At 50.6% G+C, this 13100-nt stretch overlaps 1 protein-coding gene across 3 annotated transcripts in view; it reads right to left on the bottom strand.

The window, feature by feature from the left end:
• Window positions 1-13100, bottom strand: part of Rps6ka2 (ribosomal protein S6 kinase A2) — a 293522-nt gene that overhangs the window by 15586 nt on the left and 264836 nt on the right. For all 3 annotated transcript variants that reach the window (XM_045157977.1, XM_045157978.1, XM_004651084.2), the window contains 3 exons: window positions 9515-9617; window positions 2970-3100; window positions 1640-1765 (listed from right to left, as the gene is read on the bottom strand). In XM_045157977.1, coding sequence (XP_045013912.1) covers window positions 1640-1765; window positions 2970-3100; window positions 9515-9617 — 360 coding nt within the window. The remainder of the gene's footprint in view (window positions 1-1639; window positions 1766-2969; window positions 3101-9514; window positions 9618-13100) is intronic.

The following is a 13100-nucleotide window of genomic DNA, read 5'->3' as shown; positions in this document are numbered from 1 at the left end:
CACACACCACCACACTTAGCATTTTCACATGGGTTCCGGGCACAGAACTCAGGTCCTCAAGCTTGGGAGGCAGTAACTTTCCCCACTGAGCCATCTCCCCAGCCTACAAGACAGCCTTTCTATAGAATAGTTGAAACGCGTGTACATATACTGACTCAAGTAACAGTGTTAGGGGACACTGATAGAGCTAAGATCACAGCCATGCCCAGCTCCATGTCACATTAAAGTGCTTTGTCACACGTTCTTTCTTAGCCCGTCCCTCACGGGTGGAGCTGCTGCTCACAGACCAGGAAGAGACCACAGGGAAGCCACTGGGGTGGGGCGCAGGGGCAGAGCTCTAACTAGCACGGAAGGCACAGAACTGCTAAAAAAAAAAACAAAAAAAACCAAAGCTCACAACATTTCCATTACATTCTTCCTGGAACATGTGGAAATGAGATGAAATAGTGATGAAAACCCTAAAAGCAGTCTGGGTGACTAATGGGCCACCTTACATTTTTGCCACAAAATTGCTGGCTTGTCACTTCTGAAGGAAGCCCAAACAACTGCTCAACCCTCGGAGAAGCGGCCTTACTGTCCTGCTCCTCGCGGGGGCGGACACACTCTGAAGCAGCTTTGGGTTCTGGGGACATAACCCCCACGCTGCATCGCTCTCAGCAGCCACGGCTCTTCGCAGGTTTGCTCCTGCCAAGGACGCACTGCCAGAATGGCACGGCCACTTGCCAATGTGTCCAGGGAGCTTCGGGGCCTGGTATCGGACCGGGAAAGCCTGGCTCTAAGTATCGCACCCAGCTTCTCTTCCTGTGGGGTGGGGGCAGGGTTGGAAAGCTGTGTCCGAGTTTGCACGGGGTCAGCCTCCAGGACTGCGGGGTGCAGTCATAAGCCCCTTAACAAAGCTGACTTCAGATGCAGCCCCTGCGTGAGGGGTGGCTATGGGGAGACCAGAAGAGAACACGCCACCGCCCTTGTCAATGGGGCTTATTTGCAGGGCACGGAACCATGCTGACCAGCAGCAGGCTGTTTCTAGAAGCACAGCAGGGCTGCTGTGCTGGCCACACAATGGACTTGTTTCTCTGCACTTGCTGGCAAGGGTGTTTGTTTCTAGGACTGCCGCCTGCCACCCACGCACAGTCTGAGGAATTTCTGTGAAAAGTGACCCACACAGTGACATCCTGACACCCCTGCATGCTCACAAAGCACTGGGAAACGTGTCAAAGTAGAGATGCAATTCTCTGGTCCGAACAGAACACAGAGCTCCTGCACACTCCCCCAGGGTGAGCAGAGGGGTGGCCAGAGGAAACTATTTACTGATATCCCCCAAACCACTTTTCTTTCTTTTTTGTTGAGATAGGGTCTTGCTGTAGCCCGCGGTGACCTGGAATTCACTATGTAGTCTCAGGGTGGCCTTGAACTTACAGCCATCCTCCTACTTCTGCCTCCTGAGTGCTGGGATTAAAGGCGTGCGTCACCATGCCTGGCCCCAAACCATTTTTTTCAGTGAGTCACCCCACTCTGGAGCACACTGAAGTCCACCACGTCAGAGCTTGGACAGTAGTGGACTTGTTCAGCCTCCCACCTTCCTGCTGAGAGGCCTGCATCCTTCCTGCTTCCACGTGGCCCCCGGGTGGTCCCATCGTACCTTCACAGCATACTCTGCATTGGTGGCTTTGTGGACACACCGCTTGCACACGGAGTAGGAGCCCACCCCGATGTCCTCCTTGATCTCATACCCGTCCGTGAAGTGGACATTGTTCCCGTGGAGCTGCTGCAGAGGCCAACACAGGAGGTTGTTAGTACTTGCTTTCACACAGGTGCACAGCACCGCAGGTGCTTAGAACTGGGGCAGGTCTCGGGAACCCGTGAACTGGAGGACACCAAGGCTCAGAAATGAAGGGATTCCTTGCTCAAGATCACAGAGCTGTCCTGTTAAGTTTCTAGATCTAAATCCCAACTTAGGCCACGACTTTTCATATCTAGACAGCAGGGCACCCTGTGCCCACTGCCCAGATATCGTTTTCCCAAACATCCATAGAAATGAGAAGGGATCAGAAATTAAGAAAGGCAGAAGCTCTTGCCAAGTCAGGGCAAGACAGGAACACCAACTTGGCAGTTTGACCCCAAGACAGCCAAGTCATAGTCTGCCACTGCCTTACACCTACAGCCTCCCTATCCACCCGGTCTGAGAGCAAAAGCCCAGTAGGAGCCACATCATGGATCCAAAAGGCCATAGGAGAGACATCCAATGACATTTAACCTACCCTGAATGAATACACTATGTCTCAGATGAGTTTGCTCTTAAATGCTTTCTTTTTTTGTAATTTTTTTTTTATGAGAGAGAGGGAGAGGGAGAGGGAGAGCTGGCGTGCCCGGGCCTCCGTCCACTGCAGTGGAACTCCAGATGCGTGTGCGCACTTGTGTCACCCTGCACGCCTGGCTTACGGTGGCCCTGAAGAGTCAAACCCTGGCCTTCAGGTTTCACAGGCAAGCAGCTTAACTGCTAAGCCATCTATCCAGCCCCAAAATGCTTTTGTAGAGTTCTTTGTACTCTAATTACATTTCTGCGATGGAAAACTTCATAAAACAATGTCATCTACATTGACGTCCCACAGACATGGCACCCACAAATCAAACTGTTTTGGGGTACTGCTTGACCCACACAGGGAAGTCACCAAGTATCACACAAAGGGCCCCTGGCACAGATACCCACAGTGACACTTTCCTCAGAGCCCTTTTCATCTTGAAGGTGAGAAGTATAGGGGCTCAGCCTGCCAGTGGATCCCCATAGCAACACTCAGTAACAACAGAGGAGGAGGAAGGCGCCTGACATTGATCCGTCCTGGATAAGAAGTACTGAGGTGACCAATGTCCACCCATCTGACACCTAGCACCTCATGGCGCTTAAGTCCATAGGGTCTCCAGGGCCAGGACCCAACCACACCCCTCACCCAGCCCCTGGGAAAATAAGTTACCTGTACAATTGGATGAACTGGGGCCTTTGGTAGGTCTTGTTGTGAGGGCTCCTGGACCAGACTGGAGGCCACAAAACTAAATCCTCGGAACAAGTGATGAGCATTGGCACTTGGGGGGACACCAGGGGAGTCTGTGGGTAACAGCAGAGTTCACATTTTATGAGACAGAAGTGAACCAGAGAGGAATGACACTGTGTGTGTGTGTGTGTTTGCGTGTATGCACATTGGGTATGTGTGTGTGTTAGAGAACATAAAATAAAAAATAAAAAATAAAGGCGGAAACTCATGAAACCATTTTGGGGGGTGCCGAGGGTTTGATTTTCAAATGGCAAACACACATAGGACGAACATTTTTGGATAAGTGTTGATCACATTATGGTGGTTTGAATCAGATGCCCCTATAAACGCATTTTGGGTGCTTGGTCCCCAGATGATGGCAATTTGGGAAGTGGAGTCTTGCTGGAGAGGCGTGTTGTTGGGGGCAGGCTTAGGGGTGTCCAACCAGCTCCTCCTTGTCGGAACTCAGCTCACTCTCCTGCTGCTGTTTCCCACCTGCTGTGGCAAAAGTAATGCCCAGTCTCTGCTCATGCCATCCTTTCCCCTGCCACCATGGAGCTTCCCCTGGAGACTAAGCCAAAATAAACGCCTTGTCTCCCAGTAGCTGTTTCTGGTCAGGTGTTTTGGACCAACCCGAAGGTGACTGCAGTAACGACAGGTGTAGGCTGCCTGCTGCCTTCTGAAGTTACTCAATACTCTTCACAGCACCTCCGCCATGCCCACTTGACACAGGCAAAAGGCTTCTGGGAACTTCGGGAGGCCTCGCTAGGGGGCAGGGTTCAGCATTTGCTGTGTGTAGGGAGGCAACCATTAAATTAAAAAAAAAAAAAAAAAATGAAGTCATTACCGTCCCAGTCCCCCTCCCCCTCCCCCGCAGCAGGCACAGCTCTGTGCACAGGCTCCAGCGCCCGGCTCTTCAAGGACACCTGGGCAGTCACAGCTGCCTCAGCCAGGCAGGCGCAGGAAAGGAGCGATTTCCCCCATTGTGGATTTCCTGAGCTCTGCAAGACCTGTTCAAGCATGGCTGTGGGGGACTCACTCTGCGGCTTCAAGTTCACCCTCAGGTGAACAGGAGGATGAACGACTGGTTGGCAGGGAGCAAATATGTCATACAAGACTGACAAGAGGAGAGGCTGAACTTCTCACAGGTGTCTTGGAGGTGGATGGAAACCCAGCATATGAAGCCGGGCGTGGTGGTGCACACCTTTAATCCCAGCACTCGGGAGGCAGAGGTAGGAGGATCACCATGAGTTTGAGGTCAGTATTGGCTAGAGCGAGACCCTACCTCAAAAACAAAACAAAACAAAACCCAGCATATGTATGAAGACACTCATCCCTCACATGCGTGGCCTATGTTTATTTAATGAGCTATTTAAATGACGCCGTGGCTAAGGATCGGCATAAAAGGAAAGTAATTACCCAAGCCCAGGAGTAGCAGGGGATGGCAGGAGGAGCTCAGATTGGCAGATCTCTTGGAAGGAGGAGGGGTGGTGGGCACAGAATTTCAAAGTCATGCCCCTCTAAGGAGCCAGCCTGCATGGAAGGATTTACCCTGCAGAGTGACTTGCAAAAGCACCGACAAGTGATGTGGAAAAGGTTTGCCTTAGCACTATTTGTGACGTCAACAAATGGGGACAACCGAGACGCCACCATTCGGGGCATCACAGCTATGATCAGTGACAATTTGTTCATATCGGATGCTGTGTATGCCGGGTGAGGTGGTCATCCCAGGAAAGCTGTGACAATCTGAGGAGACATACCCGCAGGCTGGCATGGAAGTGTGTTCCCAGAACTGGGGAGGTGGAGGCAGGAGGGTCATAAGTTCCAGGTCAGCCTGGGCTTCCTATTGATACCCTGTTTATAAATAGTAGCAATAAAACAATAATAAGCCGGGCATGGTGGCGCACGCCTTTAATCCCAGAACTCGGGAGGCAGAGGTAGGAGGATTGCCGTGAGTTCGAGGCCACCCTGAGACTACGTAGTAAATTCCAGGTCAGCCTGAGCCAGAGTGAGACCCTACCTCGAAAAACCAAAAAACAAACAAACAAACAAAAAACCAATAATAGCACACAAAACAAAAAAGAGAGTGAGAAAGGGCAAAAGAAAAAAGAGGGAAGTTAAGGAGAAGATGTGTATTGCAAAACAATTAGATCCATACTTTAATAAATTCATATTTTTAGGGGATTGAGAAGCTCACCTCAAGACTCAATTCTGTTTTTTGTTTTTTATTTTTATTTTTTGGTTTCTCAGGGTCAGGTCTCACTCTAGCACAGGCTGACCTGGAATTCACTCTGTAGTCTCAGGGTGGCCTCGAGCTCATGATGATCTACCTCTGCCTCCCAAGTGCTGGGATTAAAGGCGTGCGCCACCATACCTGGCTTCAAATCTGTTTTTATTTGTGCAAGAAAGGAAGAAAGAGGGAGAATAGAGAACAGGCACACCAGGGCCTCCAGCCACTGCAAACAAACTGCAGACGCATGAGCTACCTTGTGCATCTGGGTTTACATGGGTCTGGGGAAACTGAACCCGAGTTTCTTGGCTTTGCAGGCAAGCGCCTTAACTGATAAGCTACCTCTCCAGCCCCAATACAATTGTTTTGAGATGGGCTCTCATGCAGCTAAGGTTAGCCTTGAGCTCGCTGTGTAGCTGAGAGTAACCCTGAGCTTCTCCTGCCGTCACTCAACGCTGGGGTTACAGCGACAGGCATGCAACATCACACGTGGTTTACGCGGGGCTGGGGACTTCGCAAGCACTCTACCAACTGAGCCTCAGCCTCAGCCCCAGAGTATAATGCACCACAAGTACATAAAATACGTAATACACAGCGATTTCTGACATGTATCATGATCAATAAGTCAATAAATATAATATGTATATCTAATCTTTTTCTTACAAGTATATGTAAAAATTTAAAGAGGTATATACTAGATATGATTTTTTTTTTTTATTAACTGGGCTTGGTCACGCATGACTCTAATCCTAGCACTTGAGAAGTAAAGGCAAGATTATCAGAAATTCAAGTTTGAGGCCATCCTGGGCTACCTAAAGCCTAGTCCCCTTCCCATAAAATCCATTATATGTGCACATCAATGTGCATTTGCATATTCTGGAACTGTCTGCCCCAAGGGTGACTGGAAGGCCTCTGTCTCTCTTTTTCACCCTTTATTCCACTTGGGTCCTTTACTCTGAAATGGGAACAGTGAAGTACAGTTCTCGTTTGTCCCTGGTGGTGCGCAGGCGTGCTGGGCGGGAGGGCGGCGCTTTGAAGTGCAGGAGTGGGGACATGAGCTATGGAGGAGTCTGTCCAGACAGGGCCTGATAGGTGGGCAGCCATACATGCCATTCACTGTGTGCTTTCCTGGGGCAGAGACGCTGGACCATCACATGAAGTGGGCCTGGCTCATCCTCGGCCTCTTGGACAGGGAGGGAACCCAACTCAGGCCAGCTGCCCAGCAAAGGGGCCTCACAGTCAGGGAGACAGAGGCTCCTGTGACCCTGCATTCATGTGAGCACTCCCAACGGACTAGACTTGAGCTCAGTTAGCAGACGAGGCAGGGGAGAGCTGTTTTTAGAACATGACGTCAAGTGCTTCGAGAAGGCTAGGAAGCACTTCCTGGAGACAAGCTGCTTCCTGGTGGCAGAAGATGGCAGACTTGTCAGACGACGGACGGGCTCCTGTGTGTCAGGTGCTCTGGGCTTGCCCTTCTTTTCCATGCTTGCAATCCCAAGCCTGAGGCCTGTTTTCTGGCCTTCTCCTAAAACCCCCGCTAGTGAGTGCTAGAACAGAGAAAACCAGCTGGAAGCACGAGCACACCCTTTACCCAAACCCGGAGGTGTGCTGGCGTCTTCCAGAGGGTTAGGGTTAAGAGCTGGAGCCTGGTCTAGGAACTCACTAAGCCTTGAAGTTGTAAGACCATCGATCAGGGTTCGTTTATTGCACACTTGAACTGATGTACTTAAAAAAATGACTTATTTATTTTGAACTGGTGCACTTTTATGTGAATGAAGAAAATGTAGAACAAGTAAGCCATGTCTCAACCAACAAAGGCTTTCGCCTCCCACACAGAACGGAGACTCAGCACAAGTACAAGGGTCGTCAGTCAGTCTGAAAGTCTGAAAAACCGACGACTGATTTTCGAGGGGAGATGGTGAGTGACAGGTGGGAGAAATTCAATTTAGAATGCTGTTCGTTCACGTCAGGGCCACTGAGTGTCAGCGCAGTACTTACAGAAGGGCAACCATGAAGGAATGCCACAGCAACAGCAAACCATCTCTGAGTGGTTCTGATGGGCGGACAGGTGACGGGTTTTTAAGCCTTGGGCCAGCATCTTTCACCAGTCAACATGTGCCACTGGGCAGCTGACCTATGACCAACCCCCCCCCACCCCAGCCTCACTTTACTGGAGACAGGTCTCCTGTAAGACACACCCACAGTGCGTGTAGCTTCCTGGTGTTGAGTCACAAGGCTACAGCCGAGCATTCAGCTACCCTGCTTGGAAAACGTAACTCTATGGAAACCCGAGTGACTCTATGCCTCTTTAGCTCTTCAGCCACCGCCCAACCCCCTCCCGCAAAGGCAAATCGCATGGCATGATGCCTTAACATTAGGTAACTGGACAATTCAAAATAATGAGGAGTAATGCAAGCCAGTTCTGGAGACTGGGTTGGAATGTGCCATGTGTGGTTAGGTTTCTCTTAGGTTAATATTAAAATAAAATTAAATTCTCTCCGGGCATAAAAGGCTTATTATGAGGCTTATGTAAGGCCACAATGGTCAGGAGGTTGGAGTTTGGGTTCTATGAAGAATATAAAGAGCACACAGAGATCATTCGGTGGTGTCTGCATAAGCCTCTTCTCACCCGTTAACATAGCTTAGTTTTCTTTGAGGCTGGCATGACGGAGACTCATGACCGGTGCTGTCCATTCCAGCAGGACCCTGCAGTCCCACAGCCTGCCTTCATCACAGACGACCTTCCTCACTCAGAGATGGTTGCTTTCCTGTTCTTTCACCTTCAGGCCAGCCACAGGAGAAATGGGTGAGCATCTCACGTGACTACAGAAGAACCCAGGAGGAATCCCCACGCCCGGCTGTATCTTCCTGACCTCAGCAGCTACACAGTAACCTGTGTGGGCAGGACTGACCTTCACGCAGACAATGCCCCCCTCGGCTGCCTGGTTCATATGTGGTAGTGACAACCTGGAGCTTCAAGGACGATCATGACTCAAGCCTTGCTGCGCACTACGGTTTTGGTTTTCTCTGGGGACGAGGGGGTCCCAAAGGTGCGAGGGACGTCTTCCTGCCTGGAGCATGGTGTGCTGAATTGGTGCCCATGACATGTTGTTTGAGGCAGGAGCTGTCCAAGGCCCAATTGAACTCCTGAGAGTCCCAAATTCCTGTGCACAGCTCATGCCACCTCCCGAGGAGTATGGATATAGTCTTCTCCCCAGCAGCCTGAACCCAGGGCACCATAGTGGAGACTCTGTTCCAATCTTACCCAGAGTCTTGCAGTTGGCAATCTACTTGTTTCACAATTGGCTTTCCAAACTCTTACACCATTTCAGATTCAAAAGCAGTGAGCAAAGCCAGTGAGCCCCACATACCCGGCAGCAGTCTTCCAGCAACAGCTGCTAAACTCGTTTGCCAGGTGCCAAGGGCTTGGGCAAGGACCCCTCCCCGCCCTACATACACTGCGTCATCACTATGGTGGCCCGTGTGCCCTCCTCACAGGGAGCCGTGTTTGCTGACCGGCCCTCATGGGAACAGTCACAGATGAAGAATAAGGTCAGCCCTAATCCCACAGGACTGGTGTCCTTATGACAAGAGGAAGGGAAACCAGTTCTCCATGGAGGAAAGGCCATGAAAGGACATAGGAGAGGCCTCACTAGAAACTGATCCTGCTGACATCTTGACCTTGAACACAGTCTTCAGAACAGTGAGGCAATAAATGCCTTTTGTTAAGCCATCTGTCTTGTGGTGTTTTTGTTAAAAAAAAAAAAATCCAATGACAATATTTAAAGGGAACTGACTGGTTCTGATGAATCTCACTGACCCTGAGAGATCACAGAAAAGCCACAAAGCTAAGTCCGGGTGTCGACTTGCTATACTGGGATGCAGCACTAACTCTACATTTTGATTTTGCCTGAGTATTAAGTATAGTTTATATGCCCACTTCTCTCCTTCAGCCACCTTCTCCCTCAAAAATGCTCTCTCAGTGACAGGCCTGAGTTCCCTCACTTCTATTTCCTGGCTCTTGTTTGCCAGTTAATTGGAAGAAGGTCACTGCCTGGAATCCCCAGAAAACTCTGAATTCTGAAGTGAATGGTACCTGGGACAAAATATGAACTAGTTCTGCTGCACAGACATGAGGAAGACCAAACACGAGTGACAGTCCTTTTCAAGAGAGGCACCAAGAGCAGGAGCTATATCCCCTCCTCATCTGTGCCAAAGGCTTAGGGGAGCAAATCTGCTGGGGATACGTGGCGCACACCTGTGGGCGTCCGTGCGGTGAACTCGGGGTCAAAGTGGAAGGTGTCCTCAGGCCTGCCCACAGCTGGCTTGAAGGGAGGTTTGATCTCTTTCCGATATAGCTTCTGCAAGGAGAGAAGAGAGGTGCTGAGATGCAACAGTGATAACAAGTCACCCACCTAATCACCAAGCTGCTCTCATACAGTACTCACAGGTCTCCCAACACATCACAAAGCTGTTCTCAAACAGTATTGAAGGTCTCCCCTCATCACACAGCTGTTCTCATACAGTGTTCACAGGTCTCCCCTCATCACACAGCTGTTCTCATACAGTGCTCACAGGTCTCCCCTCATCACACAGCTGTTCTCATACAGTGTTCACAGGTCTCCCCTCATCACACAGCTGTTCTCATACAGTGTTCACAGGTCTCCCCTCACCACACAGTTGTTCTCAGATAGTGTTCACAGGTCTCCCCTCATCACACAGCTGTTCTCATACAGTGCTCACAGGGCTCCCCTCATCACACAGCTGTTCTCATACAGTGTTCACAGGTCTCCCCTCATCACACAGCTGTTCTCATACAGTGCTCACAGGTCTCCCCTCATCACACAGCTGTTCTCATACAGTGCTCACAGGTCTCCCCTCATCACACAGCTGTTCTCATACAGTGCTCACAGGTCTCCCCTCATCACACAGCTGTTCACATACAGTGTTCACAGGTCTCCCCTCATCACACAGCAGTTCTCATACAGTGCTCACAGGTCTCCCCCTCATCACACAGCTGTTCTCATACAGTGCTCACAGGTCTCCATCATCACACAGCTGTTCTCATACAGTGTTCACAGGTCTCCCTTCATCACACAGCTGTTCTCATACAGTGCTCACAGGTCTCCCCCTCATCACACAGCTGTTCTCATACAGTGTTCACAGGTCTCCCCTCATCACACAGCTGTTCTCATACAGTGTTCACAGGTCTCCCCTCATCACACAGCTGTTCTCATACAGTGTTCACAGGTCTCCCCTCATCACACAGCTGTTCTCATACAGTGTTCACAGGTCTCCCCTCATCACACAGCTGTTCTCATACAGTGCTCACAGGTCTCCCCTCATCACACAGCTGTTCTCATTCAGTGCTCACAGGTCTCCCCTCATCACACAGCTGTTCTCATACAGTGCTCACAGGTCTCCCCTCATCACACAGCTGTTCTCATACAGTGTTCACAGGTCTCCCCTCATCACACAGCTGTTCTCATACAGTGCTCACAGGTCTCCCCTCATCACACAGCTGTTCTCATACAGTGCTCACAGGTCTCCCCTCATCACACAGCTGTTCTCATACAGTACTCACAGGTCTCCCCTCATCACACAGCTGTTCTCAGACAGTGCTCACAGGTCTCCCCTCATCACACAGCTGTTCTCATACAGTGTTCACAGGTGTCCCCCTCATCACACAGCTGTTCTCATACAGTGCTCACAGGTCTCCCCTCATCACACAGCTGTTCTCATACAGTGCTCACAGGTCACCCCTCATCACACAGCTGTTCTCATACAGTGTTCACAGGTCTTCCCTCATCACACAGCTGTTCTCATACAGTGTTCACAGGTCTCCCCTCATCACACAGCTGTTCTCATACAGTGCTCACAGGTCTCCCCTCATCACACAGCTGTTCTCATACAGTGTTCACAGGTCTCCCCTCATCACACAGCTGTTCTCATACAGTGCTCACAGGTCTCCCCTCATCACACAGCTGTTCTCATACAGTGTTCACAGGTCTCCCCTCATCACACAGCTGTTCTCATACAGTGTTCACAGGTCTCCCCTCATCACACAGCTGTTCACATACAGTGTTCACAGGTCTCCCCTCATCACACAGCTGTTCTCATACAGTGCTCACAGGTCTCCCCTCATCACACAGCTGTTCTCATACAGTGTTCACAGGTCTCCCCTCATCACACAGCTGTTCACATACAGTGCTCACAGGTCTCCCCTCATCACACAGCTGTTCTCATACAGTGCTCACAGGTCTCCCCTCATCACACAGCTGTTCTCATACAGTGTTCACAGGTCTCCCCTCATCACACAGCTGTTCACATACAGTGTTCACAGGTCTCCCCCTCATCACACAGCTGTTCTCATACAGTGCTCACAGGTCTCCCCTCATCACACAGCTGTTCTCATACAGTGCTCACAGGTCTCCCCTCATCACACAGCTGTTCTCATACAGTGCTCACAGGTCTCCCCTCATCACCCAGCTGTTCTCATACAGTGCTCACAGGTCTCCCCTCATCACACAGCTGTTCTCATACAGTGCTCACAGGTCTCCCCCTCATCACTCAGCTGTTCTCATACAGTGTTCACAGGTCTCCCCTCATCACACAGCTGTTCTCATACAGTGCTCACAGGTCTCCCCTCATCACACAGCTGTTCTCATACAGTGCTCACAGGTCTCCCCTCATCACACAGCTGTTCTCATACAGTGCTCACAGGTCTCCCCTCATCACCCAGCTGTTCTCATACAGTGCTCACAGGTCTCCCCCTCATCACTCAGCTGTTCTCATACAGTGTTCACAGGTCTCCCCTCATCACACAGCTGTTCTCATACAGTGCTCACAGGTCTCCCCTCATCAACAGCTGTTCACATACAGTGTTCACAGGTCTCCCCTCATCACGCAGCTGTTCTCATACAGTGCTCACAGGTCTCCCCTCATCACGCAGCTGTTCTCATACAGTGTTCACAGGTCTCCCCCTCATCACACAGCTGTTCTCATACAGTGCTCACAGGTCTCCCCTCATCACACAGCTGTTCTCATACAGTGCTCACAGGTCTCCCCCTCATCACTCAGCTGTTCTCATACAGTGTTCACAGGTCTCCCCTCATCACACAGCTGTTCTCATACAGTGCTCACAGGTCTCCCCTCATCAACAGCTGTTCACATACAGTGTTCACAGGTCTCCCCCTTATCACACAGCTGTTCTCATACAGTGCTCACAGGTCTCCCCTCATCACACAGCTGTTCTCATACAGTGTTCACAGGTCTCCCCTCATCACACAGCTGTTCTCATACAGTGTTCACAGGTCTCCCCTCATCACACAGCTGTTCTCATACAGTGTTCACAGGTCTTCCCCCTTATCACACAGCTTTTCTCATACAGTGCTCACAGGTCTCCCCCTTATCACACAGCTGTTCTCATACAGTGTTCACAGGTCTCCCCCTCCTCACACAGCTGTTCTCATACAGTGCTCACAGGTCTCCCTCATCACACAGCTGTTCTCATACAGTGTTCACAGGTCTCCCCTCATCACACAGCTGTTCTCATACAGTGTTCACAGGTCTCCCCCTCATCACACAGCTGTTCTCATACAGTGCTCACAGGTCTCCCCTCATCACACAGCTGTTCACATACAGTGTTCACAGGTCTCCTCCTCATCACACAGCTGTTCTCATACAGTGTTCACAGGTCTCCCCTCATCACACAGCTGTTCTCATACAGTGTTCACAGGTCTCCCCTCATCACACAGCTGTTCTTAAACAGTGTTCACAGGTCTCCCCTCATCACACAGCTGTTCTCATACAGTGCTCACAGGTCTCCCCTCATCACACAGCTG

Source organism: Jaculus jaculus, chromosome 9 (assembly GCF_020740685.1).
Source record: "Jaculus jaculus isolate mJacJac1 chromosome 9, mJacJac1.mat.Y.cur, whole genome shotgun sequence".
NCBI lineage: Eukaryota > Metazoa > Chordata > Mammalia > Rodentia > Dipodidae > Jaculus > Jaculus jaculus.
Note: the sequence above shows the minus strand (reverse complement) of the source record. Positions and strands in the feature narration are given on the sequence as shown.